The following is a 16825-nucleotide window of genomic DNA, read 5'->3' on the forward strand; positions in this document are numbered from 1 at the left end:
TTCACTCTGATGTTGAGAGTTTTACACAGATGTTACCTCACTGAAATATATATTTCAACAACGTAGCATATAACTTCAAATAATAGTCCAAAGTGAGTCGTTTTAATATCAGTTAATATTTGTAATAATAGTTTTTACACTATTTAATTTCTGGTCACATTTTCCTCTAAATATATCATTTTATATTTTGAGGACGAAATATCTGATCTCTTTCAGTCTGTCCATCGTGAGCAGAGTGTGTTTTATTGAAAGATTGTTTGGATAGATAAATAGGCTGTTGTTTGTGATTGAATGTGTTTACTGCTGCTCAGCTGAAAATGATGCAATGTGACGGTGTTTCTACGCTGCATGATTTATCGCCCAGCATCAACAATGAAACACATGCAATTAACCAAAGGCTTCAGTCTTCCCGCTCCTCTGGAGGGACTCTTGTTTTTCACGGTGGATTCCTGTGCTGGTCCTGAACTCTCGTCTCTGCTGACTCTGCTGCGACAGGAGATGCAGCGTTCAGGGACACGGCTGTGATTCTCACCTTAATTGTTTTCCAATCAGACAAGTGAGAGATGCAGCTCTCGTTACTCCTGCTGACCTTCTTTCTAACCAGCATGTGATTGGCCTCAACCACAGACAGGCGATAGTGTCAGAGTGAGCTACTGTACCGGTTAAAACACACCTCTGATGGTGTTTATTTGGACAATAAGGAATGCTGAATTTCTTTAAACGTGCAAATGCACCTGCAGTGAGTATTGGATATCCTGGAAACTCAAAACAAGGCATGTGGCCCCTTCTGCAACTGCAGATGTCTGACGTGTTGTGCCCCTTTGTAAAAGCTACTGCCGTGTATTTTACTCTGCCACCTCCCCCCTCGTTCCTCGCTGTCTCTCTGTTTCTTAGCTTACAAAACAAGACATCGGGGTCAGACGTCAGGGCTCTCCTCTAAAGCCTCGGGGTCATTAGGAGGAGATTCCTTCCGTTTCTTTTGACAGGTGATTACTGAGGCAGTTTGCTGAAAGGGCCGCCGCACAATAGTTACGACTTTCCCTCTTTTTTTCAGGGGTTGCACCCTCTGGATGGGAATTATTCCTGTGTCACCCTTCTGCTGGAATTTGGAGGAAATACCGGCCGATAGGTAACACACCTGACACCTGTGCAATGGTCCTGCAGCATTCCTGTCACCTCAAGTCTCCATCAGTGGTTCCCAACCCAAGAGAAGGTTTTTGGATCATTTCTGGGGTGTCATGACATACCATTCAAATCTTTCCCAGCTCTCCTTGAATTTTCACAATCTCAGCCTAAAACCACCTGAAAATGGAAAATACCTCTTCGGTTGGACTCCATGGAGTGTCTGCAGGTTTCCGCTCCAGCCAAACGCAGCGTGTTTCACACTGATTTGCACATGCACCTTCAGCCACGGAGGAGGGCCTAATGAGTGAAAGCCTGCAGACTCTCCAGCCTGTGTGGCAGGATGTCCAAAGTGAGCTCCTGAATTACACAAAAACATTACATTCCTCTCATCAGAGAAATAGCTTCTGTTTTTATTTCTAAAACATCTTTTTGTAATTACATGTTCCGCTTGAAAAGTATGTTCTTAAATATGTTTCATACTACACACGGCGCTCAATGAAATGTGCAGACAAATGGAGTCGTCATCCGTCACCCCACTCTGATAAATGTGGCATGGCAGACGAAGCACAAAGCTGTGAACCTGCTTTTATTATGTGGCACAACTCGCCCCTAACACCAGAGGTCTCTGCAGCTTCTCGTCCGTCCCAAAGACACGCACAGCTGGTCATGAATGGCCTCTCTGTGGTGAATCTTCATTAGGAAGCGTAACAGAGCGCTGGAATGGTTCCCAAGTCACCGATGGAAATCAGATCTTGCAGCGAGGGACAAATGAAGATCTTCTTTGACACATGGTTTATTTCCTGCTTTGTTCTTGCGCCCAGTCACTACACTGTTCTCTGACTCACTGGGTGGATTAAAAGTGTGTGACAGCATGTTCTGGTGATGGAGGAGAAATTTAAATTAACATGGCTCACAGGTGGTGGAGTGGGTGGGGTGAGCAATGAGGTGTTAATGACCTAAGCAGGTGGTAAAAACAGCTTTAATGAAACAAATAGCCTATTTCAAAAACAACCTTTAGAAGTGGCCTATGTACAATTAAAGAAAAAAAAAAGGCTAGGATAGAGGTTCACGTTGTTTCTCTTCATCTTTGGTCGTCACACACCAAAGATCATTAACCGATCGAAGGATCCCTCCTCATCCAGAGACAGTCATGATGGATGTCATTAAATAAGATGGAGTTTTTCCCAGTGTGACAGAGTATAGCACCTTGATGAAGAGATGTGCAATGATCACATTCAGTCCTTGTGTCTTCCTCTAATGCGTCTAATTATACTTAATAATATTACATAATAAATAGTGTTGGTCCTCTGGTGCGTCAGAAGGGGACGCAGGGTTTGGGCAGCATTGTCGGAGGTTGGACGGCGGTTTTAGTCCTCTGAGGTCACGTCTATGTCCTCGGAGCTGGCCTGCTTGGTGGCGATGCGCCATCTGTTGATGTGGTGGTTTCCCTTCTTCTTCTGCTGGCTCTCCGGTCCCTCCTCCTCCAGCTTCTGTCGCTTGTACTTGGTCCGCCTGTTCTGGAACCACACCTTCACCTGGAGAGAAAGATGCACAGGTTTCATGATGAGGATGTGAGCAGCCTGTCGAGTGGTTTCAGAGAGGCTCAGGCTCAGTTTTAGTGGTAGGTCCCTGGTGTTGTGCAAGCTAGCACAGCTAAATGTAATGGAGTTTGATTAACCATTATTTTCATTATCTCTTAATAGGGTTAGGGTTAGGGTTAGGGTTAGGGTTAGGGTAACCTAACCTACCTAACCCTATTAATCAGCATTATCAGGTTATCGATGGATCGCGTGATCTGTAAAATGAAAGAAATGTTTAAAAAATGCACAATTTCCCAAAGTCCAGAGTGACAAATGTTTTCTCTCTGACCAAATGTCCAAAGATATTCAGTCCACAATGTTAGAAAACAGGAAAAATCATCTGAGAAGCCAGAAACAGCGGAAATTGATTAATCTTATTGTAATTGTTCCAGCTCTACCTGTGATTTTACCATGAGCAGTTAAAATGTCTTCCTGCTGGTGAGGAAAACACGTACAACAGAAAATGACTTTCAGCCACAGTTTCTAATCTGTTTAAAAAATTAAAAGAGTTCCTCATTTGTTCCCAGTATTTGATTCTATTCTCCAGCTGGAAACCAGTGGAGGTTATAGGGGTTAGCTTCATTTTCTTCCATTACATAAACTGCAACTAATCAAAGCAGCAGATATTTTTATAACACTCTCAATCGACCAATCAAAAGGCTTCTTTTCCCCCCCTGACTGATCCCATCGTCTGTCACCTCAGCATCTGCTTTAAGGCTCATTGAAATCTCTCTTTGCCTCTCTGAACACGGCATTAATTCATGCAAGAGTTCAACAAGCTCAGCAGCTTCCTGACCGACTCGTGTTGCTTTGTATGACCTTGGAATATGAGCTCGGCTGACTAACCTATATGTGGCTGGATGCATTTTCTAAAGAGCAGCACTTATATTAATTTAGTCCTGCCTTACTTCTTGACTCTCAGTAGGCTTCAGGGTAATTCTGTGTAGTAAAAGCTGTTTAACTCTCCAAGTCCCACAATATACTGTTCAATAGTTGGAGGAAGTTGTCTAAAGTGGAGGCAGATCAGAAGACTTAAGATTAGAATTAGAATTAGAATTAAAATGATGTTGAGAAACTTGAAAAGCATGCATAATGCTGCGTTTTACTTCAGCACCCATGCTTGTTTTCACAGCTTGACCAGTAATTCACCTGAAATAATGCCCATTTTGTAAACTCAGTGACATGATCAGTCGACCGGTCCAAAAGCAGAAAACGGATAGTTGCATCAGATCAATCATGTTATCATCCAGCTGGATAATAACACACTGTCTCTGTCCTCTGTGCACCTCGTTGCTTTTGTTTTTACGCCATTGCAGTTCACATTTAACCTGAGACCAAATAAACTTTGAGTGCGTTTCAGTTCACTTACATTATAATCAGCATAATGCAATTGGTGCTTAATTGCAGGACGCCTACTGACTGACACAAAACCTAAACTTGCAAGCAGCATTTATCCATATCACTGACTCAGGAAACCTCTCCTCATATTGCCTATTAGACCTAATTGACACCCAGATAATGTGGACTCATTAAACATAAACATCAATAATATTCACACACCTTTACTATCAAGCATGCATGAATTAAACACCTTTAAGACGCGCTTTACACGCATGTCTGTGACCGGCACAAGGGAATTCTTTAGCTGGGAATGCAATGTGTTGAATAAAACTTTTCATTTCTGTCATTACTGCAACTGCATATATTAGCAGCAATTCTCAGTACTGTGTTGCAAACCGTGGGGTGATAAATGTTATATGACGCAAGACTCTCATTATAGCCAAAGCAAAATATTTCACACTGTTAATTTACAATTTCCTCTGCAATTAACATAATAGTACGCTCATAATTTGCAACATAAAAGCCCAAATTCCTTATTTGTAAATAACCTATAATTCAAGCCACTGTAGTCTTTGTAACACCTAAATGAAGAATATAAGACAGGTGCTACAAATATTAACAGAACTAATAACAATTCAAAATATACAGAAAAATAAAAACTAATGACAAATTAAGTTTGCAATCTATAATTTTGCTGCTTTAAATTGAAATTATATATTATTGACATTAACAGTATCACAGTTTAACCTCATACATTTTTTGGGATATTTCCATCTAGCCTAGCTTTATATATATTTATATTTATAATTATATATTTATCCCAAGATAAATATGTGAATTTATTTTACCACTATTGATTCAATTGGATAAAGTAAAAAAAATAATAATAATAATTTTTAAAAAAGTTAACTTACTCATAGTGGAAATATTCCCGCCGTTTTGATATTATTGTACAAATAGTAACTTTTTTTTTTTTTAGTTATCGCGACATTTGCCAACATAGAGCACGAAAGTAACGGAAATGTAACATTAACCATGAAACGCTGCCTTCAGTAAAATAAATACATTTAAAAGCAGAAATTGTCAACAAATAGACAATTTTAGTGCTTCAAGGCTCAACTGCTGACTTTTAAACCACTAGAAAGCGAGAATTAACCGTGTTTGATGGAGGAATCCAACCCGGACGAGCATCCGCTAGCATAACATTAGCTTACCTGCGTTTCAGATAAACTCAAGCTGTTCGCCAGCTGCTTCCGCTCCGCTCCGACGACGTAGTGGTTCTTCTCGAAGGCTCTTTCCAGCCGGAGGAGCTGGGAGGGCGAGAAGGCTGTCCGGATGCGTTTGGGTTTTCTGGCAAAGGGGCCGTGGAGGAGCAGGCTGTCCTGGGACACATCATTACCTGACACCGGAATGAAAGAAGCAGCGAGGCTCGTCAGCCGGGGCGGCGAAGGTGAGGTTGTTCATACAGCGGACAGTGAGGCCGGTTTGTGGCCTCTTCATCACAAACACTGAACTGTGTGAACAGGCCTCCGCCAAGTGATGCTCTGAATGTCCTTATCATGGCAATGAGACGCAGAGGTCAAGCAAAATTTTGTATCTAGGCCTGTTTGTAAAATTATTCTAATTATTATTATTATTAGTTGTTAATAGACGTAATAATACTATTTACCAGAATCTAAATATATACTTGTAAATAAATGGTCGTTTATTAGAAACTGATTTTTTTTTTTTAATCAAATTCCCATGTTTAATACTTGACCTACAAAATCATGCATTTTAATAGGCTTCTTTAACTCACATTAGACCTTTGACCCAGTTTGAACAAAGCGTTGGAGACGGAAAACCTTTGCGAATAGTTTCACAAAAATAGTATGGAAGTCTGACAAAAATGTAGATCTAACTAACCGTTTATTTTTCTGTCTAAATTGACAGATTACTCTTAAACTAATTTATATATATTAAACATAAAAATAAAAATGACCATACTTATTTGGCTTATTGCCTTTAATATATATAGTCGGATAAACAATTAAATTCTACCAGTTGAATTAACAACATAGCAAATAAATGACATTTTGTGTGTGAGCAGCAGCATTATTTAATTCTTAATATTGGTTAATTAACTGAAAGCTTCTTTTCTTCCTGATATTCTTCCCATTTTATTGTCAGAGAGATGAAACTGAAAATATTTTGAGAAGATTAAACGTTTATTTCGTGCTAAAACATCCCAAAATATTTTTATAACAGACCTTTCGTGTTTTTTTTTAAATATATAATATATATATTTATATATGTTTTTTTATTGTATGCCAATTATGCAAACTTATTCCTTCGTTTTTGTCTTCTTGTCCAACAAGAGGACATTATGGGATACCAATAAATTAACCTACTAGGATACGTCAAACTGCTTTAAATGTGGGCATCATTCTGTCCTTATTGTAAAATACATTCTCCATTCAGACCTGTAGGAATGCAATAAAAATCGATATGAAAATAAAAGTGCAATTAATCTGACAGTATAAATGTGCCTTAATAGGTCCTACAGATGCTTTTATTGGCCAGTAGTTGGTGCAGAATTGCGCTGAGGTGAATAAGTGACTGCAGGCTGCGTTCAAATCCTTTGCTGCTAATACCTGAGAAGGATTTTCCTCTGGTTTGCGTCTCTATCCCCATTATGCTGGAATGATTATCCTGGAGTTGATCTGTTCTGTCTCTGCAGCCTGGCTGTTGTGCCAGATTTTACCAGTGAAATGAAAACAGTGTAGCCTGACCTAAGGCGAGTTTTCTCGCACGGAAAAAATCAGCATCAGAGCTTATCTCCTGCTGGCTGTGGCTTTGTGGGAGTATAGCTGCAGGGCGAAGCAGAGTGGAAATATGAGAGCAGCCCGGCAGCCTGCTGCAGCCTCGGTGGCCTTGTCCTTTATGCTATCTGTGGCTGCAGTTTATTGTCTAACGACGAAATACTGTCAGCGTTGACATCATATCGGGCCAAAAGTCACGTGTGGAAACTTCTCAAGAGCAAATGTGGAAGCACGCTTTTATAGCCTCTATGAATAGAGTTTATTTTGAATTATGCAAACACCTCATGAATGTTGTCCGGCAGTAACCCCCCGCCCGTAAATCTAGCGTATCCATGTACAGCCTGTTGTACAGGCTCGTCATTCAGACAGAAATAACTGCACATGTGGAAATAGGAAGTGTAAGAGTATGATGTTTGCGCCCTATGGCCGTGTTCAGCATCACCGCCACTTCTCTCACCTTGAAATCTGTGCCCAAAAAACCTGTTCCGTAGGACCCAGGGGTAGAAGTTGAGCGGGTCTCGGTGTTGCGTCCCGAAGAAGTGCGGATGCTGTAGGTGGGAGCCGCCAAGCTGGTGAGGAGCCACGGTGAGGGAGGGGTGGCTTACCGACTCTGGGAACACCAGGTCCGGGGTCTGATAGAGGGACCTGGCCGGCGGAGCCTGGTAACTGTTCATTAAGGCATCTGTCGTCGGGTTGGAGTAACTTAAAGCCGTCGGACGGATGGGATCCTCGGCGGTTAGAGGGTTTTCTTTGGCGACCAGAGACTCTATCGTGAAGCAGCGCTTTCCTGCAGACGAAAACATCATCTCGGCAGAAATAGAAACCAACACCAAAAAGAAAGTGCTCAGTCTTTCCTTCCTCTTGCTGGAAAAGAAATAACCCCCCGCTCAGAGATGCGTCATGACCAAAGATGGAGGGCTGTTTGGGGAGGGGGCTGCCTTCACGAGCTTGTCCAGGGGAGACGCTGCTACAAAACTCAACAGTGCTGCAAATTGGCCCGATCCATGGAGTCTGTGCGCGCTCAGAGGGTTTCTGTGCACAAGTGCGCACCAAGTAAAAGCACCTCCAACCTTCAGTGTGGTTGACGCGGCGCAGTGAGAGCGCTGATTGGACCAGAGCACCTGCCAATAGGTCTCCTCAAGTACCTGCTTCATAGATCACACAAGGCCGGGCAGCTTAGTTACAGAGGCACGCTGAGAAAACATGCGTGCTCGAATTAATGGCCCATAGTGTGTCCCATTCAGCCGTGATATGTCGTTTTTCTGAAGGGAAACAATCTGCCAGCGGGGGCGAGGAGCGAGTTTCAGTGCAGCTCCAGTCATCCAGGATTTCTCTGCAAGTGACGATGTTTAAAACATGGAAGCCTGTGTGCCGAGAAAATGTCTCATGGACACGAGTGGAAATTTCACTCCTTTCACAGCGCAGTGCCAAATGTTGTTTTAATGTCCTGTAGACGCGTTTTCACCTTCATGATGCTGCGTTAAAAACTCCTAATGCACCGGAAAGCAAAGTGCTGAACATGACCTGAAATCTGAAATGACTCCGTAAATATCTGATGTCATTCGTTATTTCACTTATTTCATTGTTATGATTTTAGTGGATGATGGTCAAACACAACACGTTTGATTATTTAAAGTCAGATTTACATTCAGGTAAACTCGCAAACGGAAATATGATTTTTGTCCTCATCACTCACCAACACGAACAATAATCAGAAGCCTTTTTTGATTGTTTTAGCGCTTAATTCGTAATTTAGTTCCTCGGTGCTGATGTGCAATAAAGTTAAACGTAATGCTTTCTTTTTAGAATTAAGAAAATAACGAAAACAGTGATTTTTCTGTCAGTGTTTTCTCTTGTAAGCAGCCTCATTTGTGCGCTATAAGAGAACATCAGTACAATAATAATTATTGTGCTTTTGATGCGTGAAGTCATCTTGTGATATCTATGTTTAGTGTGAAGGACACTTCTCTAACGCGTCAGTTAAAATCAGATGACTGGCGGCAGATCGGCTTGTTTTAAACGAGTTTCATGCACGAACATCTCGGAGGAGAGACTAATTGCGGCCCCTCTCTGCGGGCCCCGTGGCCGGGCTCTGGGTGCCCTCCGTGAGGACAGTTTATCAGCACGCAGTCGTGCAGCAGAAAGCAGCAGTTAACGCGCGGCCTGTAATTGTCTTTGGAGCGACGCGGCTGCTTCATCCCTCGGCTCTCAGCTTCCATGGTGCACTAACCAAGTTAATAATTATCCTCTTAATACGCTCGTTTGCGTCGAGGCTGCATTAGAAAATCATTAGCGATGGAAATTATGAGGTAAAACAAGTTGTTGATTAGGCGTTTAGAGCTAAAGGCTCCTAAAGACGGCAGTATGATCCGTGAATGAGGCGGTCTCCAAAAGCCTCCTGCTTTTCTCCTTCACAGTAATAATTGTAAGGGTTGTGTGGACACAGTAAAATCTGCATTTGATTACTGGATGAGCCTTAAACTTCTTCATAGCTTCCCAGTAAATATGTTACACGACTCGTAAGAGCCACTGAATGTAACAGGCCTGTGAATCATTGCAGTTCAGTGTAAATGTGCGTTATGATCGCCCAGTTGAAATGATCACAATAACCATCGACTGGCTCCGCGGAGTTACTTTGCGTCAGGGCGCGACTCTTTTCAATGAATCTCCTTGCTCTGTTGAAACAATTGTGTTTTGTTATGTGGTCACATTATAGAGCCTTTTTATATGTGAGAGATGAAATTATGAAAAACATACATGCAACAAGTTAATAATATAATGCTAATAATACACGGCCGAGCAGCGATGAGCCGTTTTCAGGACTCTGTGTTCATCGCAGGCTTTTAGATCTGAACTTTTCACCCACGGAGCAGCAGCAGGAACTTGAAGGCTGACCGAGCCGGTTGAAAAACGCTGCTGACTTTAATGATGAAACCCTGCGGGCCTTTACGCACCGACCCTGATCGCTGCTGGTTAATCGGTGGCCAAAGTGCTCCGCATTAACAGAAACAACGCAGCGTAGTCCAGCGTTGATCCCGATCTCCCCCCAAATCTCCAGACTGCGATAGTCTTCACTCTTTTATTCTGAAAATCCTCCATTTTCCTGTGATACTTTAGGGTGCACGCGTTGCAGTTAGTTCATCTTCATTGAATATCCCGGATGAATTGCTGAGATTTGTTAAAAGTGAATGTCCGTGTGGTTAACACTGGATATCGTAATGTCTTCAGATTATATATTAATTACAGGAGTAAGGGAGAATAGCCTTAGTTACACATTGACCAATTAAGTAAACCATGAGAGAGTAGTTACCAGGAGAGATGTTTAAGAGCAGGTCTGAGCTGTGGGATTGAACACAACACATTTCTCTGTATTTGAGCTGTTCTGCAGTGCGACTCAAACTCTTTCTATGTGACAGAAACGTCTTTCAAAAAGTTTGTTTAACTTGTTCATTTGCCCAAACTGCTGCGTTTTTTAGTATCATTCTGGGAGAAAAGCCACAGAGAACCACTTAACCACCACACCTCATATATGCAGTAAAGAATGTGAAAAATACTGATTTAATACAGCTTCACTCAGCTGATTCTTGGTAACATGCAAGACTCAATTTTGATTTAAAAAAAAAAAAAAAAAACGCTGTCAGTGTACGTATTTTTTGCATCTTTGTACATTGTATAAAATGGTCGTAGCTATAGATTATTTAGAAAATCGCTGTATTTCAAAAAGATAATCCAGTCAGTATCAGTAATGACTTCCAGGAAATCCAGTTTACATGTGTAAAAACAAAAACCGTAAGACAATTAAACGCACCAGTCTGATCAAAAATCTGATATTTCTGCTGACTTTTGTCTTTTAACAGTTGAGGAAAAAATAAAAAAAGTATCTCAAATGACTTTGACCCAAATGCACCATCAATTATTTACAGGGGATAACCCGATTTCCTCATCATTAAAGTTTCCTCTGATCAGTTTAACTCTTCAGTCACACCTTTGGCATAAAAAACAGTACTACTCACAGACTTTCTAGTAGTTAATGGTCAACTTGTAAATCCTACAATATTCATAGGAGACGAGGGACAAACAGTGAGTGAACGCGCTGAGGACAGATGACCCACTTTAACACGAGTGCTGCCCTCTAGTGGTCACTGTGTGAACGACGTTCTCATTACGGCGTCTTCACTGATGGTTAATGGTTGAGAAAGATGCTCCTGTTAATGATGAACACTATAATAGTACAGTTATAACATGGATGAGTTTTGATTGTGCTTTACTACAATTTCCAAATTCTAAATAACATGTTAGCCTGATTATTTGCTGTGATGTTCACTCTGAACTTAAGTTTGTGGGGTTTTTTTAGACCAATGCTGCCATCCAGTGGTTGACCCGAGGCAGAACATGTTCATAGGGTTTAAAATTTCCTGCAGAGGTCAACTGGATGTTTTGACCTCAGCGTCAGTTTAGCTCCTGGTCCCAGAAGTCCAACTCCCAGTGGAAAATGAAAAATATGACCCAGATCAGACATTAATGCAAAACTGGGAGGTTAACTGCTTAATGAACATCATGTTCCACCCTGACAAACTAGCTCAGAACTACGCTGAGGTATGTTGATAAGGATGTTTCCCTGTGGACAAAGTTTCAGCGGTCAGTCATGTCTTCCAGTGACGAAATCTCCTTCGTTCTGTTTCCATGAACTGGGATCCTGTGGTCAAAACAACCATCATGTTAATCTACATTTAAAAAGACTCCAACAGAAACAAAGATGCAGGTTAAGCTCTCCTGAAAAGTTAATATAAATCAGTAACTGCTGTTAAGGGAAGGATGACCTCAATAAACCAGATAATCCAGATTAATTTTAATTGATTGCAAACATCTTATTTTATTTTGTCCACTAAATTCTTTGATAAATATAATAGAAGCCTGCCTAATTTGATACATGATTTATATATCATTAGACTTTTTACATGTGATAAACTATTAGACAGGGATCAGCAGGGTGTTAGTCCTAAATGCTGGTTTTATCTATTCATGAACTGGCTCTTAGGTCTGACTCTGGTCTTTGTTTTCTGGTCTTTCTCCTTGATGTTGATTAAAACCATCAGATTAAGCCGGACTGCAGAGACCAGCTCCGGGCTTCCCTCTCACCTCCTGCGTTCATTAATAAACTAATTGGCCATTTTGTTTCGCATTAGCGTTGTGTGTTCAGCTAATCTATTCCACTTAAATACTTGGAAAATTTCACCCCATTATAACGGGATGGGAAAAGTAGCACGTCGCTGCGTTTGTGCCACCTGCATGAGAAGTGCGGTCGTTTAGCCACCTGTGCGGGACTCCGCTCCTCCACCGGCTCCCCCATCAGCATAAACAAACATCCCACTTTTAACACGACCTGGAGAAAAAAATCAGTGTTCATATGCAGAGAAGTTGTAATCTGCTTTATCTGCGATGTTTTTCGTATCGAAAAGACGGTTTTTAACCACCTTATGTCAATGGTGTAAACCTGAGCCCTTATGAAAAGCGTCACGTGACGGCTGAGTTTCACACACAGGCTTTATCCCTCGTTCTGATATTATAGATCCATCATTTTTCTTTTTTTCTTTTTTATTCGTTGTGCGTAAAAGACGCACGTTGGATAAATTACGCGTTATTCGGGAAGCAGCGGATTCCTGATGAGACACATTTGGCTCTGTTGTCTCTGTTTTTGGCCTTTAGCTTCCCTCGTGGTGTTCTCTGTCGCTGAGCACGATGTGAACAGGAACTGCTGTTTCCTGGGAGAAAAAGACTCTGAGCCGAACCTCAGGACGAGCGCCTCGCTCGTCAGAGCCCGTGTCAGAAGTCATTGTGCAGCTCAAATGCGGCCCTTTCACGGCGAGACAAAGGGCAGCTTCTACTTCAAACGCTTGTAATGAAAGCTAATGACTATTAGATGGAGTAGAAGGGCCCTCGGCTTTGCAAATAAAATGCAAAGGAGGATTTTTTTTTATTATTTTATTTTACAATCGCCTACCCTAAAACGCGCGTTGGTCAAATGAAGCGCACTCTTCATCCTATTGGAGGTGGAGGTTATTGCTCTCCATGAGAACTTTCACACCTTTTCAGAGCTACATTACGTCTGAGCTGAGTCATGTGACCAGTGGCATTTAAATTTGGGGAGCACAAACAACAGACACTTGTTTCTAGGTATTTAAAGATTCAGCTGAGTGACGTGAACTCAAAGAAACACCCAGTAATGATAACTGAAAGCTCCAGAACACAATGATTTCATATACATGTGCATGAGTGAGATTCATCACCAACATGCCCTCATCAAACTTTTTATTCAGAAAGTATATCCTTCATTTAGAAGAGCTACTTATTTAACCATTAAATAAGTTTAATAAATAAAAAAAAAAAATAAAAATAAATAAATTTTTATTCAAATAAGAGGATTTGTTTTTTTCCCCCGTCACCTGATAGTAAACTGAACACCTTTGGGTTTTTGCACTGTCGGACAAAACAAGCAGTTTGAATATGCCACCTATGGTTCTGTGAAATTTGGCCCAATTAATCGATTAATGGAGAAAATAGTTCAAACTAATAATTAGCTGCAGTTTCATGGTGTCTGTGTTTGTACTTCTTGTCTCTATGATTCTGACTGACGTAATGTTAAATATCTCGATCGAGGCTGCTAATAATCCACCAGCTTTTGCTCTTAAAACGGGGTCTTCCAACCTGTCCTGTGGTGAGTCAGGTGTGAACAGGTAGCTGCCTCTTTTAAGCCTGAAGTCTGGGAACACACAATCGTCAAGTCAGCCCCGTGTCACTGCTGGATGGCCGAAGTTCGACAATGTTAATGACGGCTTTTTTGCTTATATGTGACTCAGCTGATTTATTTGATCTATTTGACCTTTTACTTGAGCAGACTAGTCTCTTGAAGACGGAATATAAGAGGATCTTTGACAAAATGGCAGCATGAAAATTCTGAATTATTTTCACTGTCTGTTAATCTATGAAATGTCATAAAATTGTGAAAAAAACAGTCTTATGATGTCTTCAAATGGATCGTTTTGTGTGACCAACAGCTGTAATCACATAAGACCAGGAAAAGCTGGAAATCCTCACATTTTACAGGCTGAAACCAGCGATTTCTTAAAGGATTAATTGAGTTGTCAGAATACTTTCAGATTAATTTTTGACCAATCAACCAATGGTTTGTAATGGTACAGTACGCACCAGCAATGGCACAGTGTTGTCTAACGGGACTGTGTGGACTAATAAAAAGTACCTGCTGCCACCAAGACGCAGTGTTTAAAGTGGTGAAGTCAGAAGGAATCAGAGCTGATGAGAGCAAATGAAGACGTTACAGTTGCCTCTCATAACAAGCTTCAGTTCAGACCCTGTAGAGAGTCTTAGGAAACCCAGCCGGCGTTGGCATGTTTCCAGCCGTTAAGGTGCCCTGTGCTAATTGGGACGATGAGCCCGGTGACCCCCGCCCCTCCCCTCCCCGGGACTCTCCAGGTTTTCCCAGGCCTCTGACTGCTTCTTTCTTTCCCTCAATGGGATTACGTCGGGCTGAGGAGAGAGGAGAGGAGAGGAGGGGGGAGCTCTGACTGCCGGCTGATCACATCAGAAACGGCTCTCTGGGGTTTTTACACAAATTCTGCTCCTTCAGCGGCGCTTCAGCCCTAATCAGACCGAGCGGGGACGCCAGGAGAGAGCAGGCAGGGGGTGGCGGACATGAGAAAGAGATCAGCTCTGTTACTGTTTATTAAACTTCTCTCTTTGATACTGTCACCAGCCGCCGTCTGCAGCAGCAGTAAGCAGCAGAGACTGAGGAGGGGGCAGGTGGGGTCGTTCTGTGGGAGTGTGCCTTTACAGTAGTTTGATTATTCTAATGTGTTTCTTATTATATAATTATGCAATCAACACACTAAACTCTGTTATGTACAGCAAAGGCAGAGAGCAGTAAGTACAGAGATGGTGAAACTGGGAAAAAGGCTTTGAAGTTTGGCAGCGATTAACCAAATCATGTGAGATATATCAGCTGCAAAATGCTAATTTTATGTTTTTCAGCTGATAATTAGCTGGGCTGGATATTGGCACTGATCTCCCAATTTGATCCAGTTTTAACTGACAAAGTTTTTAGCCCAAAGTTACACATTTTTATAGCATGATCATTTCCATTTGTCCATTAAAAATGTCAAACCTTTTTTAAGATAAATCTGAGGGATTATATCATTTTTAGTTTTTCTGACTTTTTCCCTGTTTTTTGTCCTTGTGAAATACTGAATGCCTTCAAACAAACAATCTTAGAAGAGGAAAGAGTTTTTGGTTGAACTGGTCACGACTTCTGTCCACACTGAAGGCCGTTACCTGGTTAGACATCATGTAGATGATGTAAATGACTCCTGAGAAGCCAACATTATTAGCAGGACGGTAATCAAATGATATGATTAATTCAAAGTTTGTGCTAGCAGCTGGTTTTCCGGGTGTTTCAGGCATCTGGAGTTTTGTCCTGTTCATGACATTTGATTAGTTTCCTGTTTCTAAAAGCTATAAAGGAGCGTAAACAGATTCAAGTCAGTTACAGGTTGTCAATATTAGACAGCAGGTTTATATCTATTTTTTATTTTTCCCAATTAATTCATGATGTCCATGTACTGTGAAAGAAAAATGGACCTGATATATAAATGTACATATTTGCATGATCTTTTTTTGCCTGTGTTCTCTCTTCATGCATGATCAGCTCTTCTGCCAGATCCTGCTTGTGTTAAGTTGTTTGATACAAGCTAAAAGCAGGTGACAACACACAATATTTAATGTGAAACCCTAGAAGGATTACAGAGGTGGAAACGCCACTCTGTGTCCCATCAGCTTTCTCTGTTTAATATGTCCGAGTTATCTGCAGGACAGGGCTTTCAGCTTGACCACCCCAATTAGCTGCTCTGATGGACTCATTTGCTGCATCCCAATCCTTTCTACACGCTGTCTTCTCCTCTGTTTCATCCGTCATGTCTGCCAGGCAGGCTTCAGCGGACAGCATGAGTCCCTTTCCACCTGGAAGGAAAGACGTCCACTTTGAATAGAGCAGAGACAGGACACCTGCCGGCCGTGGGTGGGCATGCGGGAGCCCCGTCCATTGAGAAGCAGTGAGAACAGGCGTATTGACCGTTTAAAGAGATTAAACAGTGAGACCCAGCTCTCTAGCCCCGAGACAGACTGACCCCTACCACCCCGGGTTACAGATATCCCAGCTAATCCCTGAGCTGGTTATTTATTTGCTTAGCTTAAATCAGAGGGGAACCCAGTCAGTCCCAGACTTCAAGCATAAACGTGCTTAGATCAAACCAGGGAGGAAATGTCTCCATCATCTCCAAACCGGCCACAGAGAGAGGAGGTCAGAGGGTGGGATGATGGGTTGATGGGTTTTCTCTCTCCAGTTAAATCAGCTCATTCATTCAGCTTTTCAAATTAAAATCAGAGGTGAGAAAAGCCTCATCTGGTTCGCTGAGCTCAGTCTCATCACATTTTCTTTCCTTCTGTCTAATAAAATTGCTCATGTATTTTGGAAATTTAGATGTATGAATCTGACAGCATCAGCTGCTAACTGGACAAAATGTATGTAAACCTGTGCCCCATTTGTTTTTCTTTAAAGCCCTGAAAACACGGCTTCAAATCTTCAGCATTTAAATGTGACTAAATAAGCCCTGAACCGTTTTGAAATGTAATTTATTAAGACTAACATTCACGTTAATCTGCTTCTTTGTGGCTGTGATTTCCGTGAGAATCAGAAATCCCTCATGAGAAAAACTGTCTAACTTTGGAGGAAAATTATGCAGCAGAAACTGGTTGAAGGTTTTCAAGGCCTTTGTCAGGTTTTATCACCTCAAATGTGTCACATGTGCAAATAATAAATGGAGATTTCTATTTTTAAAACGTCCCCCTGAACTTCTGAAACACGTGGCTGAATAAGAAGAAAGAATAAGACAAGGTTTCCATTAATGT

At 41.5% G+C, this 16825-nt stretch overlaps 1 protein-coding gene across 1 annotated transcript; it reads right to left on the bottom strand.

The window, feature by feature from the left end:
• Positions 1 to 2392: 2392 nt before the first annotated feature.
• On the bottom strand, positions 2393 to 7653 carry emx1 (empty spiracles homeobox 1). The gene is made up of 3 exons (XM_070979753.1): positions 7305 to 7653; positions 5261 to 5445; positions 2393 to 2660 (listed from the first exon to the last, which is right to left on the bottom strand). The coding sequence occupies exons 1-3, from the start codon at positions 7651 to 7653 to the stop codon at positions 2493 to 2495; spliced, it is 702 nt and encodes a 233-aa protein (XP_070835854.1). The 3' UTR covers positions 2393 to 2492.
• Between the last annotated feature and the right edge of the window lie 9172 nt (positions 7654 to 16825).

This window comes from Chaetodon trifascialis, chromosome 14 (genome assembly GCF_039877785.1).
Source record: "Chaetodon trifascialis isolate fChaTrf1 chromosome 14, fChaTrf1.hap1, whole genome shotgun sequence".
Taxonomy (NCBI): domain Eukaryota; kingdom Metazoa; phylum Chordata; class Actinopteri; order Chaetodontiformes; family Chaetodontidae; genus Chaetodon; species Chaetodon trifascialis.